We start from the raw sequence: 22,756 nt of genomic DNA on the forward strand, positions 1-22,756 counted from the left end.
GATCACACTCGGATGAAAAATCATCCAAGTATTCTGGTTGATGATTCAATAACAAATGATATTGTGGTACCGTGTTAGCCAGAAAAATTGATGTGGATATTCTTCTGCCCAATGATCACAAAAGTATTCTCAGAGTGATACCTTTATTGGCTAACCAGAAAATAATGTTTGCAAGCTTTCTGAGCACAAAAGCTCCTTTTTCAGGCAAATTACAAATAGATTAGATTAATATATTATTTGTAATCTAGCCTGACGAAGGAGCCTCTGGGCATTTCTGGTAAAGGGGGCTTCACACATAGCGATATCGCTAAAGCGTCACCGATTTTGTGACGCAGCAGCGATATTGCTAGCGATATTGCTATATGTGACACTTACCTCCGACCGGCTCCCCCGCTGGCTATCGTTGATGGCGCGAGAACGTCCTGGGCCATTTCTCGTCGGCGGCTTCTTGCTGGGCTTCTTGTTGGCTACGACGAGCGACGTGTGGACGCGGGCGGGAGGACGTCTTCATCGCCGCGTCTGACAGGTAAGTAACGACCGCTGGCGAGATCTGCCTGTTTGGCAGCTCACTAGCGACCATTTAGCGAAACACCAGTGATCCTGACCGGGTCGTATCGTTGTCGGGATCGCTGGTGCATCACTAAATGTAACGGGACCCTTAGCCAATAAAGGTATCACTCCGAGAATACTTTTGTCATCATTGGGCAGAAAAGTATTCACATCAAGTATTCTGGATGAAATTCAGATGAATTTTTCATGCGCTCGTCCGCAGCCGTCTTCAGGCACATTTCATAGTGTACAAGCAACATTTTATTCTAAATTAATGTGAAGATTAAAGGAAATGCCCGTAGGATAAGCCATCAATACCAGAATTAGGTGCAGACAAACTGTTGGTGCAAACTGTGCGGCCGCACAGAGGCTACGAGGTGAGGGGGCCAATTCCACCTCCAAAGCAGTAAGCCACTTTTGTCACAGGAGCCCTCTTCTGTCTGTGTCCGCCACTGACCAGATGTGTGGGTGTCTGACACCCGGTATCCTCACTGATCAGCTGTTTGAAACTCTGGCAATTAGATGTGAACATTATGTTGAGTCGGAATCGGGCAGCACTGCACCATGGCCATTCTCTGTCACCGCAGCTCAGCTCCACGAATGTGGTCACTACTAAGTGTATGAAGCTCTGCTGTTTGGTCACCGCACACTGTTTACATTCAGCCAGAGTGGCGACCAGCAGGATAAGCCATCAATATCTATGTAACCTGAGACGCACTTACCTGGTAGTAATTTAAAATTCTCAGCCATTCATCATCAGACAGAGCGCAAGGAACCTGCAGGCTGGCAGGACATCAAGCACATTAGAGAAATTCCATCACGCAATCCAGCACTTCTTTAAAATAGTAATGTCTCTATTTCATAATGATAAATATCCTAATTAAAAAACAACTTTTCAGTGCTGGTTTCTATCTGTGGATATTTATCACTATAAAATACAGAAGTTTAAAATTCTAAAGAAGTGCTGAATTGTGTGATGGAATTATCCAATTTAATAATAATCTTTATTTACTTTATATAGCACCAACCTATTCCGCAGCGCTTTACAGTTTAACAGTTCCAAAACACAAGTCATAAGTAACAATGTTAACAATACAATTAAAGCAAAATAAGACGACCCTGCTCATGAGAGCTTACAATCTACAATGAGGTGGGGGCGATACAAAGTACAGGTGTGTATTTACAATAATGGTCCAGCCATCTTGAGGGAGTGAGGGATAGATGGAGATAGTGAATGGGCTACAAACGCGCACACATCAAATGACTTTGATTAGTGAACGTGATAGGCCGCTCTGAACAAATGTGTTTTGAAGGACCACCTAAAACTATGCAAATTCTGGATAGTCCTAATTTCTTGGGGTAGAGCAATCCAGAGGATTGGCGCAGCACGGGAGTAGTCTTGAAGTCAGGAGTGGGAGGTACAGATAAGTGCAGATGTTAGTCAAAAGTCGTTTGCAGAGGGCAGCGGTCGGTTAGGCCAATAGACAGAAATGAGGAAGGAGATGTAGGGGGGTGCTGCACTGTGGAGAGCTTTGTGGGTAAGGACAAGTACTTTGGCTGCCCATTCATTATAGGATCCAATTCAATGTAAGGACTGGCGAAGAGCGGACGCGTCCGAGAACCAATTAGACAGATGGATGACACTGACTGCTGCATTAAGTATGGACTGGAGAGGGGAAAGTCGAGTAACGGGCAGGTCAATAGTGTTGCAGTAATCCAGGCAGGAGTGGATCAATGCGACAGTGAGGGTTTTTGCTTTTTCCATGGTGAGAAAAGGGCGGATTCTAGAGATGTTCGTTTAGGTGTAAGCGACAAGAAGGAAAGAGATTGGTGTCAAACATAACACCCAGACAGCACGCCTGCTGCCGGGGTGTTATTATGGTGCCACCCACAGAGAGGGAAATGTCATATTTAGGGAGGTTAGTAGTTGAGTTTCAGAGAGCGGACATGATGTTGGAGACTGCAGACAGTCACTTGTGTTCTGTAGTACAGCGGGGGGTAAGGTCGGGGGATGACGTGTATAGTTGTGTGCCATCAGCATAAAGATGGTACTGAAAGCCAAATCTGCTGATGGTCTGTCCAGTTGGGGCCGTGTAGAGAGAGAAGAGAAGAGGGCCAAGGACTGAGCTCTGAGGTACCCCGACAGCGAGAGGAAGAGGAGATGACATGGAGCCAGCGAACAAAACACTGAAGGAGCGGTCAGAAAGATGAGAAGAGAACCAGGAGAGAGCAGTGCCCTTAATGCCTAGTGACTGGAGCTTAGAGAGTAGGATACGGTGGTCAACAATGTCGAAAGATGCAGAACGGTCGAGAATTATGAGCAGAGAGTGGTCACCGTTACATTTTGCTGTCAGAAGGTCACTGGTAACTTTGAGTGCAGTTTCAGTCAAATGTAGGGGGTGGAAGCCGGACTGTGAAGGGTCTAGGAGCGAGTGAGTGGAGAGGTAACAGGTAAGGTGGGAGTAGACTAGGCTCTTCAAATGTTTAGAGATGAAGGGGAGATTGGAGACTGGTCTGTAGTTGTTTGTGCAGGATGGGTCGAGAGCGCGTTTCTTTAGTAATGGAGTAATGATAGTGTTTGAAGGAGGAGGGGAAAATGCCCAAGGAGAGGGAGAGATTAAAGATTGTAGTTAGGTGAGTTGTGACAACTAGAGAGAGAGACTGGAGGAGATGTGAGGGAATGGGGTCGGTAGTGCATGTAGTCGAAAGAGAGGAGTTTGGAGACTTCTTCTGTGATGGGATCAAATGTGGAAAGTGAGCCAGGGGAAATACAGGGAGGGATGTGAGTCACAGCGCTTGGTGGTTGGGAGTGGATTTCCTGACGGATATTATCTATTTTTCTATAAAGTGGGAGCCAGGTCATCAGCACAAATGTCTGTGATAGGGGCTTGTGCTTTTGGCCTGAGGAGGGAGTGAAAGGTGTCAAAAAGTTTCTTGGGGTTGTCGGCTAGTGAGGAGATCAGGGTGGTGAAGTAGGTCTGTTTGGCGAGGTGAAGGGTAGAGTTATAGGTTCTTTGCATAAATTTGAAGTGGATGAAGTCTTCTGGTGTGCGGGTTTTTCTCCATAGGTCTCTTTCACACTTCCGTTTTTTACAATCAGTCACAATTCGCCAGGTTTTGGAAAAAACGGATCCGAAATTTCCATTGAATTTCATTAGTGGCGGATCCTGACGGATTGCTGTCCGTTGCATCCGTTTTTGTGAGGATCCGCCGTGATGTTGCTGTCCGTTTCCATCCTCAAAGATTTTGAAACTGAGCTTGTAACTTTTTTTTCCCAGCGGATCCTCCAGACACTGAATTAACCCGAAATTCTGTCTGGGTGCCGGACAAAAAAAAAATAAATTCTCTCTCTCTCTTTCTCTCTCTTTCTCTCTCTTTCTCTCTCTTTCTCTCTCTTTCTCTCTCTTTCTCTCTCTTTCTCTCTCTTTCTCTCTCTTTCTCTCTCTTTCTCTCTCTTTCTCTCTCTTTCTCTCTCTTTCTCTCTCTTTCTCTCTCTTTCTCTCTCTTTCTCTCTCTTTCTCTCTCTTTCTCTCTCTTTCTCTCTCTTTCTCTCTCTTTCTCTCTCTTTCTCTCTCTTTCTCTCTCCTTCCCAGCCAGTGTTTCCTTTAAACTTCCTCATTTTCAGGATCCGTCTGAAAACGGATCCTGTGCCATCCGTTCACATCAGTTAAGAACGGATCCGCTTTTCTAACTCTTTGGCGGATTTGAACTGATGCAAAAAAAGTGTGAAAGAGGCCATAGGCGTTCAGCACTCCTAGAGCATCGCTGGAGAAGTTGAGTTTGCGATGTGAGCCAGGGCTGTTTTACTCTGTGTTTGGAGGTTCTGAGGGTGAGGGGCGCTACTTGGTCAAGGGTGCTTCTAAAAGTGTCGTCGTAGTGACGAACAGCCATATCAGGACAAGAAAAAGAGGAGATTGGGGACAGTGATGAGTGTAGGGAGTCTGAAAGTGTCTGAGGGTTTATGGCTTGTAGATTTCTGAATATGTGGTAGGTAGGAGTGTGCTGGGGTGGGCAAGGATTTGTGAGCGTGAAGGAAAGAATGTTGTGGTCAGAGAGGGGAAGTGGTGAGTTATTTAGGTAGGAGATTGAACAGAGCCGGACAAAGACCAGGTCAAGGGTGTTACAGTCCTTGTGTTTCTCAGAGGTTGAAAGCTGTGAGAGGCCTAGAGAAGTGGTTAGTGATAGAAACTGGGATGCAGATGTGGAAGTGGGGCTGTTAATGGGGATGTTGAAGTCTCACAGGATAAGGGTTGGTAGTTCTGAGGACATGAAGTGCGGCAGCCAGGCTGAGAAGTGGTCAAGGAAGTTGGTGGGTGAGAATGGGGGCCGGTATATGACCGTTACTCTGAGGGAGAGGGGACGGAAGAGCCTGATAGTGTGGACCTCAAAAGAAGGGAATGAGAGTGATGGAACTGGGGGGATGACATGGAAAGTGGATTGTGGGGACATGAGTATGCCGACTCCACCACCAAGTCTGTTTGCGGGTCTCGGGGAAAGGGAGAATTGTAAGCCACCATGGGAAATGGCAGCAGGGGAGATGGTGTCAGAATCCTCTATCCAGGTTTCAGTGAGGGCCAACAGATTCAGAGTTGTACAGAAAGTAGTTCTGCATGAAAGGAAATTTGTTACATACAGACCATGGATTCCAGAGGGCACAATTAAAAGGAGATGAAGGAGTGCAAGTTAAATTAATAAGATTATTATGATTTTTATATGAGGTAGGAGGATGGTGGCCCGGGGTTGGGGGAGATGTCCCCCGAAATCAGTAGTAGGAAGATAAAGAGCAAGTAGTTATTGGAATAGTAAGACGTTTTTTTTCTGTGATGTGTATGGGCAAGATGGGCAGAGATTTTTCAAGAAGGTGAGGCGTGCAAGGGAGCTGTACATGTGGGGCTGAGGACTGAGACAGCTAAAGAACTGAGAACAGTGGCCCACGGGTTGCACCATGCCCTCACCTGCCGCCCATCCACTGTTTGCGGCTCCTTCCACACCAATCAGAGTGGGCTCACACTGTATATAGAGAGGCTGTGTGTGGACTCGCACTGTATCTGAGGGTTTCATACCGTATATAGAGAGGCCATGTGGGCACTCACAATTTATACAGGGGGTTACGTGGGTGTCTCATACTGTATATAGGGGCTCATACTGTATGCAGGTGCTATGTAGTGTCTCTACTGTATGTAGGGGGCTATGTGGGGGCTCACTGTTTATAGCGGGCTATGTGAGGTTCATACTGTAGATGGGCTATCTAGGGGTTAATACTGTATATAGGTGGGCTCACTTTATATAGGAGGCTGTGTGAGGGCTAAATATGTGTGTGGGGGTTCTTGCTGTATATATGGGGGCTGTATGTGTGCTTATACGATATATAGGGAGATCTCTGGATACTTAATTTTGCTCAATATTAAGTGATACAATTAATATTATTGATACAAAATTATAATTAACATTTAATATTACTATTGATCAGAATTAATTTCAGCCTGTTGATTCAGCCGTCACAACGATCTCTCATGTGGCCCCTTGAAAAAAAATTATTGCCCACCCTTGCCTTACAGCTGTTCTTTTTCTTTTGGATCGTAATAGCTAAGTGCACTTTGTCACATATCACACAATTTGTTAGGCTCTGTGCATCAGCGATTCTTCTGTGGTATTGTACCTACACGTATGGGTCATGCAGTGAGCGGCAAAATCCAGTGATAATAGGACTGAATACAGATCGTGGATGCCAAAGGGCTGTGGCAATATTGTATGTTATTAGCGCACATAAATGAGCCATTGGGGTCTCATTCAAGGGAAAAAAGACCCCTATCCAGAACAGAGCAATCATCTCTTCTGCTTCTTGGGGAAACATGTAGGGCTCTTTCAGATTGCCGATTTTCACATACAAGTGTACCTGTGCTACAGTGGCTTGCAAAAGTATACAACCCCTTTGCATTATTCGTGTTTTGCTACCTCACAACCTGTAAGTTCACTGTTTGTTTTTTGAGGGTTTTCATCAGAACATTTTGTTTTCTTTTATTGTGAACCAACAATAGGACAAAATAACTGAAAACTTCAGTGTACCTAACTATTCACCCTGAAAAGTCAGTACTTTAGAGCCTCCTTTGGTGGCAATTACAGCTACAAGTTGCTTTGGATAAGTCTGTATGAGCTTTCCACATCTTGCCACTGCGATTTTTGCCCATTCCCGCTACAGCTTCTTCAAGTTAGATGGTTTCCTCTGGAGAACACCAATCTTAAAGTCTGATCACAAATTCTCAATTGGATTCACAAATTCTCAATTGGATTATGGTCTGGGCTTTGACTAGGCCACTCCAAAATATTTACACATTTCCCTTTATATCACTTGAGTGTTGCTGTAGCAGTATACTTTGGGCCATTGTCTTGTTGCAAGGTGAACCTTCATCCCAGTCTCAAATCACTGACAGACTAAAACAGGTTTTGCTCAAGAATTTCCCACCATCATCTTCCCCTCAATTTGGACCATTTTCCCTGTCCTTGCTGCTGAAAAACCTCTCCACAGCATGATGCTGCCACCACTATGTTTCACTGTGGGGATGATGTTCTTGGGGTGATAAGCTGTATTGGTTTGGTGCCTGAAAGCATTTACCTTGGTGGCCAAAAGTTTAATTTCTATCTCATCTGACCACAACACCTTCCTCCATACATTTGAAGAGTCTCCCATATTTCTTTTGCCAAACTTAAAACAAAACTTATAATTTTTGCAAGGAAATGCTTTTTTTCTGCCCACTCTTCCATAAAGGCCACCTCTATGGAGTGTTCTACATATTGTAGTTGTATGGACAGATACTCCAGTTTCTGCTTGGGAACTCTGCAGCTCCTTCAGGGTTACCTTTGTTCTCTATGCTGAATCTCTGATTACTACCGTCCTTGATCGGGCTTAGAGTTTATTTTATTTTTTAATTTTGTTTATAACCCAACCCTGACTTGTACTTCTCAACTTTGTCCCTGACTTGTTTGGAGATCTTCTTGGTTTTCATGGTGTTTGAATAGTGGAGCCTCTTTCTTAAAGGGAACCTGTGACCTCCTTTTTCGGCTATAAGATGTGGTCACTGCCTTATCTACAGAATGCTGTAGATAAGCCCCGAAAGGCAGTGGCCGCAGCTCATAGCTGAAAAAGGAGGTGACAGGTTCCCTTTAATGGTGTTGCAGCCTCTGACCTTTTAGAAAAGATGTGTATATACTGACATCCATGTGACACTAATATTGCACACAGGTGTACTTCCTTTCACTAAGCATGTGACTTATGAAGGGAAGTGCTTGCACCAGAAACTTTTAGGAGCTTCATCACAAAAGGGGTGAATACGTATGCACATACAAATTTTTAGTTATTTGATCCCATAAACTTTGCTTGCCTATATTTTTTCTTCAGTAACTTATCACACACAAATCAGATTACAAAAATATTTAAAAAAAGGTTGCAATGTAACAAAATAGGTAAAAACCAAGGTGAATACTTTCGCAAGCCACTGTAGTCTATGGGGCCTTTCACATGTTCAATATTTTTTTTTTTCTTTTTTCCTTGGACCGAGTGGTCAGTTGAAATATTAGACATGTCCAATATTGATTTGAGGGTTTGCTCAAAATCAGAAATGCAAGTCTGTGGGTCCATGATAACATTGGATCGCACTCGGATGACATCTGATTGAGCTCCTATTTTCACGGACTGTCAGAATGGAGATGGTGGAAATGTTTTTTTTTTGTTTTTTTTTTAATCCCTCTATGTACGAGAAAATCAGATGACACTCGGACCAGACTCTCATGCACCTGATCAGAATAATCAGTACAATATTCTTGTATGTGAAAGAATTAGAAGTCTGAATGAGCCCTTAGGCAAAGCAGACAAACAGTTTTATTTTTCACAAGAAGAGACAAGCAACTTACATATGAATTCTGTCCTAATGATAGTAAATATGGGCCCATATTTCTCATGAGCTACTAACAACTATTTATCTTTGCAGCACCCAGTGTGGCGATGGTGGAGAAAGTCCAGCGCCCTCTAGTGACCAGTCTTGTACACAGCAGAGAAGAATCTCCTGGTAGCTCTGAGAAAGACTCACATCTTTCCTTGGGGAAAGGAACATTAGAAGCAGCAAAAGCTGGAGGAAGTACGATGGGAGGTCGTCCTGCTGCTGCCAATGCTGCCCGTGAAAGAAACCGCGTGCAAACTCTGAGACATGCTTTTCTAGAGTTACAGAGAACATTACCTTCTGTGCCTCCAGATACAAAACTTTCAAAGCTGGATGTTCTCATACTTGCCACCACCTACATTGCGCATCTTACACGTAGTCTCCAGGAAGAAGATGAGAACAGCCACAGTCATCAGTCCACAACTCCTGGCAACTCTGGCAGTGTCAGTCCAGAACTTCTAGGAACGCTACACAGTGGGGATGGATATTTACATCCTGTCAAGGTATGAGAATATAGTCCTACCATGTCCATTAAAGATATGAAATCCATCAAATATATGAAATACATACTGCTTGGTGTAAAATATGAGTTTATTCAGGACATGCAAGAGGAAAAGTACATTTATTGCCCAAATACATCTAAAATGGACATTAAACTATTTTTTTGAGTAAGGATTACATAAGTGTGATGCTGAGCAACTACTCGTGGACAAGCCGAGAGGCAAGGGAGTCTAAAGCTGGGTAAACATAGCGTTAGGGGGGTGTTTAACACATCCGTTACATAGCGGCATTAACGCTATGTAACGGATGCGTTAACGCACCCTGTTATGAGCTCATTTTCTGCTCCACCAGCTGGGAGTTCTCCTTCCGTTCTCCCTCTGGTAGTGACAGGAGGTAGTGAGGTTAGTTTAATTGGTAATGGTCTGCCACCTGACAAGGAGGATAGTGATTGGATCTCTGGAGTATCAGACTGGATATAAGACAGCCAACGCCCTATCCTGTTGCTGGTGATTCAGTCTGCTTCTCAGGTCTTGGACTTCAGCTCTGCTCCAGTCTTCTCAAGTTAAGTTTGTTTTTTGCTAATGTTCACACTTGCTCTTGTTGGTCAACTCAGTTTTTGTGTGGTCAGCCAGCCCGGCTGGGCTGTGCTGAATTTCCACTCTTATTTATCTGTATTTGCCAATTTGCCTTTTTGTCCTTTATTAGATTGGCCTCTTTTTGCTCTGTCTCAGAATATTCCAGGGTGCTGATATAGTGGGAGAAGTCTAGTGACTTCAGGGTTAATTTTGTTATCAGAAGCGTTGGATATTATTTTTGGTAGGGTTTTTTGGCAGATTGCAGACAGTATCTTTCCTTTCCTGTCCTTTCAAGTTAGTTTGGCCCCATCATTTGCTCAGCCTATTTTTCTGCCTTTGTGTTTTCATCTTGCTTCACCATCAATACATGTGGGGGGGCTGTCTTTTCTTTGGGGTCTGCTCTGGGGAGTTAGTTTTCCTCTTTTCTTACTTTAGGCTTATTTAGCTCTCCGGTTGTGACGAGGCATCCAGGACCACCGTAGGCATGCTCCACGACTGCTTCTAGTTGTGTGTTAAGATCAGGGCTCTGCAGTCTGCATAGTTACCAACCTCTCTGGTTTTCTGAGACTTAGCATGTGTTGCTTTTTTCCTCCTCGGTGACCCATTCATAACAGCACCCATAGACTATTATAGACAAGTCATAATCGGTATACGTTAGCGATGTGCCATCATTCTGTGATGGACACGGTCTGCAGCGTTCGGGGGTCTGTCACTGCTAGCACAGATGGAGCATCTGCGCTAGCATAATGCGATCACGTTAGGGAGTAGAGTTAACGCACTCCGTTAACGCTATGTGTTGAATGGACTGCATTAACACTATGTGAACCCAGCCTAAGGCTATGTTCAAATGTTGCCTTTTTACTGTATTTTTTTGGCTGCATTTCTTTCTTTAAAGCAAATTTTAAGCTGCATTTTTACAGTACCAGCAAAAGCTATGAGAATTCAGAAGTCTCATGCGCACACTTTTTTTTTTTTTTTTCCTGAGGGAATTGGAAAACTGCTGCATCTTTAAAAACTGCAAAATGTCAATTATTTCAGAATTTTTACAGCGTTTTTTTTCACCCATGCAAAGCAATGAGTAAGTACAAAAAAACACAGAAAAAACGCAGGTATCAGATTTTGCTGTGTTTTCAGTAAAAAAAAAAATCAGGTATGGTAGGATATGAAACCTATTTGTGATTCCCCCCAGTTTAAACCATGATGACTTGGTCTTCTCACCTGAGAATGGCAGTTAGAATCAGTTTATTTACATTAGTGATGTGTGTAAAGTAAACATTGGCTGACCAAGGTGTGAGATTGAATAATGATCAACTCAAGGGCTAACCAAAGTGTGAAAGTAAACAGTTTCCTACATACTCAATGCTCTGCCAATGTCTTAGGGAGACTATTCCTGTTACATTTGTAATTGTGTATTTTTTTTCATGAACATTTTTGTTCAGAATAGTCATTATTTTGTCAGACATTAAAATCTTTTTCCACTAAATAATGTTGATCAAATTGCCCTTTTTCCTAGAATGATTTTAGGGTTTCTCACATGTCTTGCATTGGTGACCTAACGTCTTGCGTTGCTCATGCTTCTGGGGTGGAAGAAAAGCTGAACTTTGGGATCCTGAAAAACGTAGCAAAACCTGCTTTTTATAAGGAGCTTCTTCACTGCCAAGAGAGCAGCTTTTGCCTGCAGAAAAAAAACGAAGCAAAAACGCAACGTGTGGGCATAGCCTAAAAGTCCGTGTCAAAACCCAGGACAGGAAATCAAGGGGGAAAATGGTAAGGCAAGCAATTGGTCAGTAGGCAAATTCTAAAGTCAACAGCAAAGGTCAGACAGAGTAAATCAAAGGAAAAGGAGCAATACAAACTAATAGTTGCTTTCAAATTCCATGTTCGGGCAGCAAAGGTCAGAATAGCAGAACTCTAAGCACAAGGCGCACACACCAGCGCGCAAAGCTGCAACTGGCAATTGTCTGACCATTTTCAACCCAAATAGTCAGGTAATCACTCTGAAAGGGTGACACCTGGAAGAAAGCCAGCAGGTCCAGCCAGATTGGGCCACTGGGCTGTCTCTCGCACTACTGACAGCCCAGCACACCCCTGCCTCTGAGTGATAGCCCAGCTGCCCACACTACTGACAGTCCCAAGCATCTGAGCTGTCACTTGCTGCGTTTATAGGACACCGTGAGTGGATGAATCCTGACAAAAAGTTACTACAGCTCTTATGAAATCTCCCGGGTAAGAAACTACAAACAAATGCTGTATAGCAGGCCCGGATTGGTAATATAACCAACTGGGCATTTTCCCGCTGGGCCGCTGTCATGTGGGCCGCGGGCGGCAGCGCCCGATCATCTGGCCGTTTGCCAGCTGATGCGGCCACTGGCCTGGCTGTTGCTCCTGCCGCCGACCCTCTGCGGGCACAGCGGTTATAGTTTCCAACCCTCCCGCACTGCAGGGAGATAAGCCGCCATGCCCCCCCACGCACCCCATCCTCGCTGTAGCATGAGACCTCCCCCCCACAGCCACTCAGTGTCTCTTCTCTGTTCACAGGACCTGTTATGAGGTCACAGGAGGGGAGGAGTCAAGGGTCACATGATCAGGAGCCTTTGTCCAGACCCCTGATCATGTGACCCCTGACTCCGCCCCTCCTGTGACCTCATCACAGGTCCCGTGCGCTCAGCCTTCCCTCTTGGTATCTGCAAGACTCTGCTGTGCTGTTGTCATGGTGCTGGATGAGGTAAGTATGTGTGGGGTCAGGAGGGGTTTACAGGGTAGATGTAGCAGAGCCGCGTGTGTACGAGGTGTACGGAGCGGAGCCAAGTGTGTACGAAGCATACAAAGTGAGCTTTTCCCACGGACACAGGAGTACATGGCGGAGCCCCGAGAAGCATTTTAAAACACACACATGACGTTCCACCTTAGGCGATGTGCTGGAAGCTGACCGGAAATGAGGTAATTTCATGAGGAGATTGTGACGGAACCAGGAATGCTTCAGATCCATCACCATGTCCTCTTCTGACAGCGCAGACAGCAGGATCGCCTTGGAATTGGGGTTGCCGGCCATGTGAGCGGATCATGATATGTCCTGCAGCGGGAGGCTCAGGTGGGCATTACAATGGGAGCCGGGCTGCTATAGTATCTTTATAGAATCTCTCTTTATTTCTTTCTCTCTTTTTCTTTCTTTCTCTGTTATTTCTTTCTCATTCTCTGTTCTGTCTTTCCCTCATTTTCTTTCTCTCTCTCTGTTCTTTCTTTCCCCTTTCTTTCTTTTTCTTTCCTCTTTCTTTCTCTCTGTTCTTTCTTTCTTTTCTTCTTTCTTTCTCTCTCTGTTCTTTCTGTGTCTCTCTCTGTTCTTTCTTTCTTTCCCCTCTTTCTTGCTCTCTCTGTTCTTTCTTCTTTCTCTCTGTTCTTTCTTTCTCTCTTGCTCTCCTTTCTTTCTCTTTTTTCTTTTTTCTCTCTGTTTTCTCTCTTCCTTAGTGCCAGTCAGTGTGCCCATAATGCCAGCCACTGTGCCCTCAGTACCAGTCAATGTGATCAGCCGTGCTAAATGGGTGCGATTAGGCGTGGACATGGGTGTGACTAGTTGCGAAATGGGTGTGGCTGGGCATGGCCTAAAATTTGCAGCGGCACGCGCAGCGCGCCGCAGTCTTTGTCCCTCTTTCCCTTCTTCAAAAGTTGGGAGGTATGATAGGGGCAGCTATGACCAGGGGGTCTTGTTGCCCAATGGATAGCAGTTCTGCCAGGAATTCTGTCACCGTGCGTACAAAAGGGGACAGAGCTTTGGGAGGAGTACTGCAACTAAAAGCAATAAATAGGACTGAGCTGAAATACTGGGCACAGCTGTGACTACATGTTATATAGTCGTGTTAATCTCCTCTTACTTCTTGTAACCTACAAGGGTACAAAGATATTATATTGTCACCATGTGACTAGTGGGCCTGTGTAACTTCAAATGCCAGGGCTGAATTTTAGTCCCAGTCTGGCCCTGCTGTATAGTCTGATCCTGAAGTCATACTCTCTTCCATCTCCACCCTTGTCCTAACTCATGTTATGCTTTTGGCAACAGACAACCTGGAATACGACTGCAGAATTTGACTATATGGAATTTTTTGTCTGTTACGTTGGAGACTCATAGATTTGCATTGAAGTGTCAAAAAATAAACTATATAAATTAAAATCTATGGAAAAGCTGCTTCAGTCTTCATTTTATGTGCATTGGGAAAATAAAAATTGTGTTCCAAAATTGTATACAGCCGTCAACTAAACTTAAAAATTTGCAAGGCTCTACATAATTTTTGTCAACCATGCTTCCCTCGCTGCAGTCTATTCTTCAGGGCTAATGGGCACCCTCTGAGTGGTGGGTAAAGAAATGCAATGTGACTTACAATGTTAATCCTTGCTAGTCCCTTGCCTAGATAATGCTATACCTAAAGAGTTGTGCATCTGCAAATCGACTGAGGAAACAAATATGACTGGGCTATATAATATATATCATAAAGCCCATATATAATAATATGGACATCTGTTAGGTTAGTCTTCCCCATGATTGTTGAGCCTACTGAAACAGACTGAGACCTTTTAAACACCTTTGCAGGTGTTTATTACTAATTATTCTAATTTACTGCGATAATGACTTTTGGGTTTTCATTGACTGTATGCCATAATCATCAACATTAACAGAAATAAACACTTGAAATAGATCACTCTGCTTGTGATGACTTATATAATATATGAATTTCACTTTTTGTATTGAGGAACAGAAATAAATTAACATTTTGATGGTATTCTAATTTAGTGAGAAGTATATACATGTAGTTAGTGCATGTCCTCTGCCTGAAAAGTCACTGCAGAGACCTGGAAGACAGAGCAGCACGCGTCGGTGGAACGGGGACAGGTGAATATCGCAGTTGCCAGGGCCCTGAACCAGCGGCGACAGCGGCACCTGGCCCCCAAAGCGCGCCGATGTCCCCGCCTGCTCAGGACACCGGCACCTGGCCCCCAGTGACGAAGGGGTAGTATGTCACTTTTTTATTTATTTTTTTTTAATCGCAGCAGCATATGGGGCCATCAACCTTTTATGGAGCAGCATATGGGGCCATTATTAACCTTTTATGCAGCATTATATGGGGCATATTTTAATAAGGAGCCTCTTATGGGGCCATTATTAACCTTTGTGTAAGCCGACCCCCCCTCCCCCTAATTTTGCCACAAAAAACTCGGAAAACTTATCGACTCCCGCATAAGCCTAGGGTGGAAAATGCAGCAGCTACTGGTAAATTTCAAAAATAAAAATAGATACCAATAAAAGTTAAATTAATTGAGATATCAGATTAAATGTTTTTGAATATCCATATTGAATCATGAGCCCCATATAATGCTCCATACAGTTCATGATGGCCCCATAAGATGATCCATACAAAATACACCCCATGTAATGCTGCACAAAGGATAATAATGGCCCCATAAGATGCTCCATAGAATAATATGCCCCATATGCTGCTCCATAAAGATTATGGCCCCATAAAGTGCTCCATAGATTATGCCCCCATAAGATGCTCTATAGATTATGCTGCTGCAAAAAAACGACATACTCACCTCTCGTCGCTGGGGGCCAGGTGCCGGTGTCACCGCTGGCTCAGGGCCCCGGCGCCTGCGATATTCACCTGTCCCCGGTCCATCGTTGTGCCCGCTCTGTCTTCCGGGTTCCTCTTTCAGTGACGTAGAGGCAGCAGAGGGCGCGGCGTGCACTACCTACGTCATCGCGCCCTCTGATGCCTGATCGTCACTGACAGAGGGACCAGGAGGACAGAGCGGCGCGCAGCAATGGACCGGGGACAGGTGAATATTGCTAATACCCCCTCCTGGCGCGGTCTCTGCAGCCCCTGCGTCTCCGGCAGCGTTTCCTTCAGCGGTCACATGGTACCGCTCATTAAAGTCATGAATATGCGCATATTCATAACTCTAATGAGCGGTACCACGTAACCGCTGAAGGAAGGCGTGGGAGAAGCAGGGGGGCTGCAGAGACATGCCGGGGGGCAAGTATGATCTCTGACACTCCCCCCTCACCCACCGACCTCCGGTATATGACTTGCGTATAAGCCGAGAGGGTGACTTTCAGCCCCCAAAAAATGGGCTGAAAATCTAGGCTTATACGCGAGTATATACGGTAATTGAAGAAAGAAAATGCTCAGAATATTTCTATTTTAATACCAACACAATTCTATTAAAATGTAATACCATAATTCACAAACGGAACAGTTGTGGTACTGCTAGAAGGATGAGAGGAATTATTTTATGCAATGATTGACTTTGTATCGTGGCGGCAGGTTTTAAGGTAAGTAACAAATCTGTCTGCTGTGTCGTATATTTATATATTCTGTGTTCTCAATAGAACCACGGAGCGGTAGTGTCCGGACTGTAGTGAGATTGAATGGTAAGATATATCCGCTAGTAGGGACCCTCAATATTCTGGGTTCAGAATAGCCAGTGATGGCAGCAATAGTAATGTGTTAGCAAACAGCAAATTATGTAGGAAGATTGTGATAGTGACAGAGAAACATCCACAATACCACCAGTGTCTATAGGATGATCATTCTTGGAATTGGTGACAACCTGACAGACTTAAAGCACGTTCTTCATTTACTAAAATGCTTAATCTGGTTTTCATTGAAAAGAAATTTAGAACAATCCAGTAACAAAGGATTCAACAACATAACTATTACTGAGTACAAAAAGAAATCTCATTTACCACTGTATATCAGGACCTGTAGCCAACAAGTCCCAAAATAAAAACTTTCAGGTCAAAAGTCATTTCCAATCAAGTCCAACAAAATCTGAAAAGAAAAATAAATCCATAGCAAATGTAGGGATCCCCTATCCAGGGTGCCTGTATGACCTTTGGCAATACATATGAAGTATCCAATGAAAGAGAGCGACCCAAACCAGAGAAGCTAGGTCACTCCAAATAATAATGGTGTAAACACGAAAGGTAAGAATGAGGCGAAAAAGAATAAGGGGGGGGAGAGAGAGGCGGAAAAAAAGGGAGAGAGACTGGGGAGAAACCATGAAGTCTGATATAAAAGGGGGCAAGTTGCACCCCTAAAATGCCGTCCATCTAACCCGTACTGTTCGATCTTACTTATGGCTTAGGCCTCTTTCACACTTCCGTTTTTGACAATCAGTCAAGATCCGCCAATTTTGAAAAAAAACGGATCCGCCATTTTTCTTTGCGGATCCGTTTTTTCCCCATTGACTTTCATTATTGGCGGATCCTGACTGATTGCCGTCCGTTGCATCCGTTTTTTTTGAGGATCCGCCACAATGTTAGTGTCTGTCAACATCCTCAAAGATTTCCAAACGGAGCTTGCAAGGTTTTTTTGGCCGGCGGATCCTCCAGACACTGAATTAACCCCAAAATCTGTCTGGGTGCCGGACAAAAAAAAAAATTCTCTCTCTCGCTCTCGCCAGCGGTTCCTTTAAATTTCCTCATTTTCAGGATCCGTCTAAAAACGGATCCTGTGCCATCCGTTCACATCAGTTGAGAACGGATCCGCTTGTCTGCCTTTTTGGCGGATTTTAACTGATGCAAATAACTGAAGTGTGAAAGAGGCCTTAGAAAAGAGGGATTGAAAATTCTGAGAGTCCATATACAAAATCCAAGGGCTCCAAACCTGCAGATATTTCTCCATTGAACCATTAACCTCAGCAGACAATTCCTCCATACTTTGATGGCTGGTCATCTCCTTAACCCATTCAGACATATTCGGAGATTGGGAGGATTTCCAATGTCTCGGGAGATCATGGTGTGCGCAGCAGTTAAGCGAAATCTTAGGAGCCCCTTTTTCTGGAACCGAAACGAGCCCGGGAGGATAGATAATAAAGCCACCTTGGGGGAGTTGGTCACCGGATGACTGTTAATGGCTTGATAAGCGGAAAAGACAGAATCCCAAAATGGCTTAATATGATTACATCCCCACCAAATGTGCAGCATGGTACCTCTCTCTACTCCACAGCATGTGCAGGCAGCGACCCCCAACAGGAAAAGCTTTTCAAATGGCGTAGGAAGGGAGGAGTATGAACCTGTGCATTCTGAAGACGAGAGTTCATTTACTAATATGTGACAGTGTCTGAAATGCCCCACAAATCAGGAGCTGATGCGACAAGGCCCGATTCATCAAGACCCCACCGGCGATCTTCATGTCGGTCTTAATGAAGACATGTGCTGGAGTCATGTGCTATTGATTCATAAACCTGGAGCGTTGGACGAGTGGCGTGCACCTCACCACAAATCATACCCCAGTCTCTGCTGGAGTAAGACTTATGGCAAAGTGAATGCCGCCACTCATTATGAATTTGATGACTGGTGATCGTCATGCCCCAACTTCGCCAACTTTATCAAAGCTGAGTGAAAATGACACGAGAACGCAAAAAGTTGCACAATTTTAGCACCGCCTTGAGTTGCTCAAAAATTTTGCAACTTTTCAAAGCTTTTTCCAGACTAGTGGTGTAAAACCTTTGATGAATGAGGCCCATAGTCTGTTTTTGTGTCTGACTGAAAAGATGGATGATGTCAGAAATACATGAATAAATTCTGTTTGAATGCCACTAATTTGCACTCTACGACTGTCTGATTTCTGTTTTTTGAAGATTCAGATGGATCTCCCTGATGCACTGAACATGGCCTGGGGGGCAGGTGATTTATTTGAGCACTGTTATTCTTTAAAGTGGCCAAATCAAGCCTAAAAGCACATTGAGTCCACAGAAATGCCTGCATGCTTTCATTTTTTTTTTTCTTTCTTCCAGAAATGGCCCATGAGATCTAGACTTTATATTGGAGCCACGGGGCAGTTTCTCCACCAATCTTCAGGATCAGAAGGTTTGGACCAAGAGGATAATGTCCAAAGATCAGACTGCTGAGGCTGGGACTTCTCTATATGCTGAAACATTTAGCTAAACTTTGCTTGTCACCTTTTGGTATTTGGAAATTTCTGCATGATGTGCGTTCTGCTTCACAAGTGTAAACTGAAGAACATAACATGCAGAGTGCTAGAGAGCCGACCTACAGAGTCTTACTGAATGGGTAAAACCACAAGTGTAATTCAACTATGGGAGGCTTTTGCCATACATGTGTAGGGTCGGTGGCGAGGGAGGGAATGGCAATTGGGTGGTGGTGCTGCTGGTGTTAGTGCAGATAGGCGGCGGAGGTGTGCTGTACTCACAGGAATGGGGGGGTGACCCGCTTCTTGACGTCGACAGGCATGAGACCGAGGCAGGAACTGTATTCAACAGGTTTGCCTTTATTGGCCGCCTTCACGACGACCAGACCAAAACACGACAGATGTTTCACACTGTTATCCTCCTGCAGACAGGCCCGGGTACCTTCACTTGTACACTTTTTTCCATCAGGCGTACTTCGTGGCTCTATCCGCCATGGCTGCCCTAGGCCAATCCACCACGGCGTCTCACCTTACAAAGTCCACCAATAATCCAGGTCCTCACAGGCCGTCTCTGCCTGTGACCAATGTCCTATAGGGTCACCCCCCCCTCCCCGTGACAGTTTCCACTGTCCAAAGTCTCTGAGGGGTCTACTTTGTGTGACAGACTCTCCTAACCTGTGAGCTCCCCTGGCTGACTGAAGTTTCAGGAAGCTTACCTCAGTATTTATTCAGACAGACCAGGTAGCCCCGCCCTCTGTCACCTGACAGTCACCTCTGCCCAATCAGTCACCTTGACCTCTGGCAGTTATGTAACACTCAAATGAAAGTTACATAATCACTGCCATCGGTGCTCTCTAGTGACCTCTGATGGGCAGTCTGCCACATGACACCCTCTGTCTGTCTCCATTACAGACAGAACCGTACCCAGCTCAACCTCCCCACACATGTTGATGAATCTGATTATAAATTATATTGAAATGGTATCTTAAAATTCAACACCCCGCTACACGTAATGTCTAAGATTACCATTATAATTTGTGAACAGTTAAACTTGAAGATTAAATTGTCTCTAAAAAGGCTAAAGTTAAACATGACACATTTCCTTTTATATTTCAGGCAAAAAAAGACATTTTAATATTTTCCATTTTAAAAATTACAAAAAGCAACATGATCCAATGCAAAACTTTGGCCACCCCGCATGGTTTGTACCAAGTAGCATTCCCTTTTGAAAATATCACCGCTTGTAAACAGTCTTTCAATTCTTGTTTGAGTGACTATCATCCATTCTTCCTTGGGAAATTCTTCCAGTTCTGTGAGATTCCTGGGTCGTCTTGCATGCACTGCTATTTTGAGGTCTAGCCACAGATTCAGATCAGAGGACTGTGAGGGCCATTGTAAAACCTTCAGCTTGTGCCTTTTGAGGTAGTCTATTGTGGATTTTGACATGTTTAGGATAATTATCCATTTGTAGAAGCCATCCTCTTTTTCAAATTCGGCTTTTTTACAGATGGCGTTATGATTGCATCAAAATTTGTAGAAATTTCATTAAATCCATTCTTTCCTCTAACCATGAAATATTCCCTGTGCCATTGGCTGCAACATAACCCCAATGGTTGGAGCAATGTTCTTTTCCTGAAATTCTGGGCCCTTTCTCCTCCACACATACCTTTTGATCATTGTGTCCTATTTTAACTTCATTGGTCCACAGGACTTGTTTTCATAATGCACCAGGCTTTTGATGTTCTTTTGCATACTTCTGATGCTGAATTTTATGTTGAGGATGCAGGAGAAGTTTTCTTCTGATGACTCTTCTATGAAGGCCATATTTGTGCAGGTGTCTCTGAAAAGTAGAACAATGTACCACAACTCCAGAGTCTGCTAAATCTTTTCTGAAGGTCTTTTGCAGTCAAGTGGGGGTTCTGATCTGCTTCTCTAGCAATCCTAAGAGCAGCTCTTACTGAAATTTTGCTTGGTCTTCCAGGTCTTATCTTGACCTCCACTGTTTCTGTTAACTGCCATATCTTAATTACATTTTGAATTGAGGAAAGGGCAACGTGAAAACGCTTTATCTTCTTATAGCGTTCTCCTGCTTTGTGGGCCTACCCCATTTTCTATTTCAGAGAGCAAGGCAGCTGCTTAGAAGAACCCATTGCTGCTGTTTTTTTGGCACAAGGTTAGAGGAGGCTGGTTTTTATGAAACTGAGAAATTTGCATCACCTGGTCTTTCCCAACGATGATGGTGAACAGGCCATAACCCTAACAGACTAATTAAGGTCTAAAACTTTGGTCAAAGTTATCTAAGCACACACATCTCCAAGGGTGCCCAAAATTTTGCAAATGCACATTTTCCTTTTTGTATTTTTTAAAATGGCAAAAAGTAATTTAAAAAAATACAAGGAAATGAGTAGTCTTTAACTATAGGCTTTTTAGAGATCATTTAATCTTCAACTTGCTTAACTGCTTTACAGTAACTTTGATCAGGGGTGCCCAAACTTATACATGCTACTGTGCATGAAAAGGAATTCTTGGTTTCTTTTTGCAATAACTTTAGGATATACAAAACTTTAGGATATACATAGGATATTTCCTATGATGAGTAGTTGGTGTATCTTTAACGCTGCATATGTTCGCTATGCAAAGGACAGCAAAGTGAATGGGGTTTATAGAAATTAAATCCCTACTCTGCTGTTTTTTTATGAAGTGTAAACTGACTATTGGTGAATCCAAGAATTACAGTCCAATTATTTGGATCACAGTTTGATCAGAGTGTAATCTGTTGTTCTCGGTGGTGCAGGAAAAAAAAAAGTTTCTCCACCTCCTTCATTTTACCAGTCCGTGATAGACTGCAATCATGTCATCCGAGTGTGGTCTAACTTTTTTTTTTTTTTTTTTTTTACCTCCACGTCTGAGAAAAACTGCTGCCAATCTGATCAATGTAATTGGACGTTTTTTTTTCTCAGGTATGGCAAAATCTGTTATGTGACCACGTCCATGATAAATATTCTATGAACCAGCAAATCCAGCGATAGAAATGGTCAGAAATGCATTCTACTATGTGAAGACTTTGCAGTGAACTTCTCATTACATTTCACATTTTTGGATTTGTGAACTGTCGCGCCTCTACATGCAATGTACATAGAGAAGTTATAGAAATTTCCGTTTGTAAAGTTAATGTTGTATTGTAATGTGACTTCTGTGATTGTTTCCTCCCAAGTCCCTTGTGTGTAAAAGATGTGAAATAATCTATATATATATATATATATATATATATATATATATGTGTGTGTGTAAATTTCAATATTGTGTGTCCACATGTTTATACGTGCCGTACCGCTTGCCCGTGACACTTCCCCTGACTTCTTGAGAAGCTTTTGGCGTTATTTACATTATGCTTTTAAGGAATTCGGTATATTTAAGAGAATTGCATTGTCATGCCTGGCTGGAGGACTATGCTCTTTCAGTGAAAACATTTGCACTAAATGCATGTGACAATAGGCAAACAGTTTGTCATGTTAAGTGGGCTGTCAGATCACAGACAATAGTCCTCATTTATTGAAAGTGATTCTCAGTCACTGGGAGTTTCTCTATTTTATTTGTGCTAGGTCCAAACGTTATAAGAAATATGTGAAAAAAAAAATGTTCTATTGTGTCGAAGTTGTTAAACAAATCCTGTATCAGGACACATTTTCCCACTAGATGTGCTGTTGACAAGTGGATTTAAAGGGAACTATGTTAAACTGCGTTGACTGAAGCTGAACCTTAAGATAACTCTATCATTCCCAGAGGTCTGGGTGTTTAAATGGATTAATATAAATAAATGATTATACAGAAAAAAATTGTTGTATCATGAATTATGAGTTATATGACAGTAACATAGTTATTAAGGTTGAAAAAAGACTTTTAAGTCCATCTAGTTCAACCCATATCCTGTCCTAACTTGCCCTAACATGTTGATCCAGAGGAAGGCAAAAAGAAACCCAAGTGGCAAACAGTAAGCTTCACATTGGGGAAAAAAATTCCTTCCCGACTCCACATACAGCAATCAGACTAGCTCCCTGGATCAATGCAATATTACTGCCCATCTGTGTCCTACAAGGGCATATGGATATCACCGAGGTCATCTCTTTCCCAAACTCTGACATTTGCTGGGATAAATGGCACTACAGGCCGCACGTTACTTCTGTCAAATTGACAGAGCACTTAAAAATAAAAAAAAAACTTATGCTCTCAAGAGCATAGCTGTACTCTGCAGCAAAGTCCTGCAGTGCGCAGG

The 22,756-nt window shown here is 43.5% G+C and overlaps 1 protein-coding gene across 4 annotated transcripts in view; it reads left to right on the forward strand.

Annotated features, from left to right (window-relative positions):
* Positions 1 to 22,319, forward strand: part of TCF24 (transcription factor 24) — a 62,302-nt gene extending 39,983 nt beyond the window's left edge. For 2 of the 4 annotated variants that reach the window (XM_073583888.1, XM_073583887.1), the window contains exons 2-3: positions 8,535 to 8,986; positions 18,350 to 22,319. In XM_073583888.1, the coding sequence (XP_073439989.1) occupies positions 8,549 to 8,986; positions 18,350 to 18,463 (552 nt within the window). In that variant the 5' untranslated portion in view covers positions 8,535 to 8,548 and the 3' untranslated portion in view covers positions 18,464 to 22,319. The remainder of the gene's footprint in view (positions 1 to 8,534; positions 8,987 to 18,349) is intronic. The other 2 variants (XR_012233818.1, XM_073583889.1) reach the window with 2 other exon arrangements.
* Positions 22,320 to 22,756: the final 437 nt, after the last annotated feature.

This window comes from Dendrobates tinctorius, unplaced genomic scaffold, assembly GCF_039654945.1.
Source record: "Dendrobates tinctorius isolate UK_male_01 unplaced genomic scaffold, ASM3965494v1 ptg000082l, whole genome shotgun sequence".
In the NCBI taxonomy this organism is placed as follows: Eukaryota; Metazoa; Chordata; class Amphibia; order Anura; family Dendrobatidae; genus Dendrobates; species Dendrobates tinctorius.